At 44.1% G+C, this 4,033-nt stretch overlaps 1 protein-coding gene across 1 annotated transcript; it reads right to left on the reverse strand.

Moving 5' to 3' along the window:
* Window positions 1-689: 689 nt before the first annotated feature.
* LOC120104520 (remorin 4.1-like) lies at window positions 690-2,047 on the reverse strand. The gene is made up of 2 exons (XM_039115815.1): window positions 1,240-2,047; window positions 690-1,139 (listed from the first exon to the last, which is right to left on the reverse strand). Exons 1-2 carry the CDS (start codon window positions 1,825-1,827, stop codon window positions 948-950), a joined length of 780 nt encoding a protein of 259 aa, XP_038971743.1. The 5' UTR covers window positions 1,828-2,047; the 3' UTR covers window positions 690-947.
* Between the last annotated feature and the right edge of the window lie 1,986 nt (window positions 2,048-4,033).

Raw genomic sequence — 4,033 nt, forward strand, 5'->3', positions numbered from 1 at the left:
AATTAGTTCTCCAATTTTGCTCGGATGCTTCCGAAATATTACAATAACTGATGTGAGTGATTATATATACTCAAAAGCCTTGTAAAGTAGCTGTCACAGAAAAAGAAAGAAAAAGAAATAGTTATAACCACTAATGGTGGGACTATTCTTCCCGTGAGTCCAGATTGTATTTTCTGCACGAAAGAATGATTCATCTTCTTTCATGACGTCAACCATTAGATTATGCAAATCCATGCGAGTGCATGAAAGAAAAATATTGAAATACTTTAAGAGCTGTGCAAAATGCGGTCCCAAGGTTGACATCAAGATAGAAGAATTTTTTTTTTTTTTTTTTGGTGCGCAAATATAACCAGAACCCAGTCCCCCCAACATTTTCCGGTCACCACTGCCACTCTCTCAGCATCCTACACTGAACCCGAGTCAAAGTAACAGAGACTTGTCTCGAACGTCATGGTGCAATCTCTCTTAAAATTAATGTCTGGCCGTTCCGAGAATACTCTTTTCAGTGGCATTGGGAGCCACCAGGGACCGCACTTCATCTCCTTTGACCGTGCATTCATTAGGTTAGCCAAACTTTTCAGTTTGGCACGAGACACAGATGCCAAGGTGATCACAACATCAACAAATTTAGAAGATAAATGCTCGCAAAAGAAATAAATTAAAGAGTTAATCTTTTTTATGGACAAATGGATACAAAGAAAAATGCCAATCATCACATTGATTTATGAAACACACATACTTAATTTACAGCAAACATAGCTTTCAGCCTCACAATTCTGTCTCTTTTCAACTAGCAAGCACTCTATGACTGAAATTAAGCTTTCAAGGCCTGTTTAGCTTACAGCTCTTCAAACACAAAAGTATATATACATATACATATATATATATTTGAAATATATAATAAAGCATTCCATGCCACATAGGGAGAGAGAGCAAATTAAGCATGGCTAAAATAAGGAGCGCTTGGAAGGAGCTCTACCCACAGCCCTCATCAAATTAGCCAAATCCAAAACTTTCGCCACCTTCGTCCCCCTCTTTGCCTCCGACGACGCCCTCTTCTCTTCCGCCTTCCGGTGCGCTCTCGCCAAATCGTTCTGCATCTTCTCAATTGCCTTTGCTCTCTTTTCATCCAGTTTCCTCTGCATAAATTGGCATCATTAAGAGTTTTATAACAATCATCTCATCGATATATAATTCTCTCAGAACTATCCAACTCAAGAACATATATAGATTAGTTACCTCTACTTTCTTCAACCACGCCGTCGCCTTCTCGATCTGCTCGCTTTCCCATCCATTGATGATCATGTCCTCCCGCTTGAGCCGGTTGCTGATTTTGGCGATCTCGGAGGTCTGCCATGCCGATATCTTGGACTCGACCTCCTCCTTCTTCACCTGCTGCACCGAGAGCTCCTCCACAGGGGCCGGGGAGTCAGCCGGCGGTGCATGAGTGGGCGAGGGGATGGGATTGTTGTCCGGGACGATCGCGAGCGGGTTCGTCTCCTCAAGCTCCTCCTCTCCGATCCTCGCAAGGTTCAGCCCGTCGTGGTTGCCGTTGCTGGCGTTGCTGTCGTTCTGCATGGTGGATCCGGCGACGACCATGGCGTTGAACTCTCTGCTCATAGTCGAGAGGTGCTCGCTGGGGACGTCGCTCCCCACGGAGAGCGTCGACCAGCGGTGGCTGCTGGCCTCCCACGACTCCCTCCTCCGACCGCGGCTCGACGAGGGCTCGGAGGACGGAGGTAGCTCGTGGATGTCGCGGAATTCGGTCTCGTCGGCGGCGGCGGTGTCTACTTCTTCTCCTGTTTGAGGCCTTTGATCATTCAACATGTCAAGGTGGGGGGTGCAGGGAAGAGGTTAAGGGATTTGGACCAGGGGGGTGGGGTGGTGACCATTAATTCGTTTAGGGAGAGGGGAAAGGCAGGCTTCTCTCTTGTAGGTGATGGTGGAAGAGGGTTCGAGCTAGCCACGCATAAAAAAGGGTTTGGTGGAGTGACAGCAACCAGTGAGGACTTGAATGTTAAAGAGGCATGGGCTATGAATGGCGTGGCACCAACTTTGTTTCTTTTATAACGATATTAGTTTGTGACCGGACCCACTCACAAGCACTTTGAAGGGGATATTATTCCTTTTATTTTTGACTGGTTGTTGCAATAGGAAGTGCTTTGTCCTGATCTGATGGTGCTTTGAATGGTAACTCATGCGGTTCCCTTAAATTGATTTTAAATATAATATTGTTCCCACTAGGCCACTATTATGCTTTAAGGAAAGAAAACTAAAGATATATACTTGTACCTCTAAAGAAAACTAATTAAACATACTTGGAGCTCTGGCTTACCTTGGCACTGATCTCTGAATGGATGAACCATTCATTAATTTGTTGTGCAACAATAACAAAGGCCAGGGTTATATGTAAGGGTAAGATAGGATTACCCCTTCTCTCCCTCTCCATGTGTGCGAGTGTGATAATAAATTAATTCTTCAATAATCCAAAAATCTCACACAAGCTGCTGTACTGTTAAAGTGTAATCTTCTTATTATTTTATATACATTGGCGATTGAAAGGGAATCATGGAAGATTAATTATGTATGTATAAGCTGCTTAAATTTTATGTGAAGTATAGATAGCAGTTACTTTGAAGAATTTGAAGTTTCCTCCGGCTTGGATAGATTAAAAAACTCAGATATTTTTATCATCATCTAAAGTAAATTATCTGAGTAAATTGCATGTGGTCTAGAGTTAGATAATGATACAACCATCATTCTAACTTAACTCTTAGGGCTCGTTTGGTTCGCGGGGAAAAGAAGGGGGGAAAGTGTGGTCAACGGGAAAGTAATGAGATGCCTCTTGTTTGGTTGGAGTTTTTCAAAGGAGAGAGAAGGGAAAGTTATATTCCCATGGGAATGTGATTCCCATATTTCATGGGAAAGTCTTTCCCATGAGAAACATGGGAAAGTTACTTTCCCATGAGGCGGGAATCACTCCATTTTTACTTTTTTCCAAAAAGTCCTTTCAGCATTAAAGAAGCATTAAAGAGGCATTAAAAACTTAATTTTTATTAAGGGCATAATAGGAATTATATATAACTTCCTAGGAAAGTGGATGGCCAAACCAAACATAAGCACTTTCGAAATTTGTCACTTTCCCATGGTCAACCAAACATGCCAAAAGTACTGTTCCTAGGCATCATCTTCCTAGGAATTTGTTTCCCAGAAATCATATTCCTAGGAAGGAAAATGCTTCCCGGCGAACCAAACGAGCCCTTAAGGAAATAGCATTATAGAGGATTTACCGCTAGCTGTCTGGGGTAGTAAGGGAAGAGAGGACACGGTAACTGCACTGCCGTGTTCGGACTGTAAAGTCTAGAGTAGGTAGGGACGATGCAGCATCAAGAAAGAAGAGGAAGTTTCGTCGACAAATATCTCCATCATTTGATGAATCTTTTCATGAAAAAAAAGCATACGTAGTCATGAAACGGACGCGTGGATGTCGGTGGAACCACCCAACACGAGCAGGACACGTGGACGAAGGAACAAGCCTCCTCCGGGTCCCAATCGCTTGTGGTCCGGTCCAAGGGGGCGTGCTTCCATGCACCGCGTGAGGTGACGCCATGCCTGTCTGAAGGAGGGAATTCCATTAACGCGTACGACTCCTCCAATCCTCGGCCTCCAAATAACCCCACGTAGATGGCTTTTCTGCATGTAATAAAGGACCGAGTCGACACAGTAGAAAGAAGGAAAGCAAGACGGACGTCCGCGGCATGGGATGTGGGCGCCCATCGCGCTTAGTTTTTAAGCGTTTGGTGGAGAGTGAAGACGCAGTGGAGTGGGAACACTTGGCTCTTGCGCTGGCGAGGAGCTTTCCACTTGATGTGATGGGATCTTTTTGGTGTTAGCTTGGGTGGTGGAAAACTTTTGACGCGTCTGAAATAGCTGCTATAATATTAGTGGACGTGGACATGAGATTTGACGTGTAGTCCTAGTGACATGAAACGTGAGCTGTTTAGCTCAATGAAACTGCTTAAACATATGGAAC

Source organism: Phoenix dactylifera, unplaced genomic scaffold (genome assembly GCF_009389715.1).
Source record: "Phoenix dactylifera cultivar Barhee BC4 unplaced genomic scaffold, palm_55x_up_171113_PBpolish2nd_filt_p 000007F, whole genome shotgun sequence".
NCBI classification, from domain to species: domain Eukaryota; kingdom Viridiplantae; phylum Streptophyta; class Magnoliopsida; order Arecales; family Arecaceae; genus Phoenix; species Phoenix dactylifera.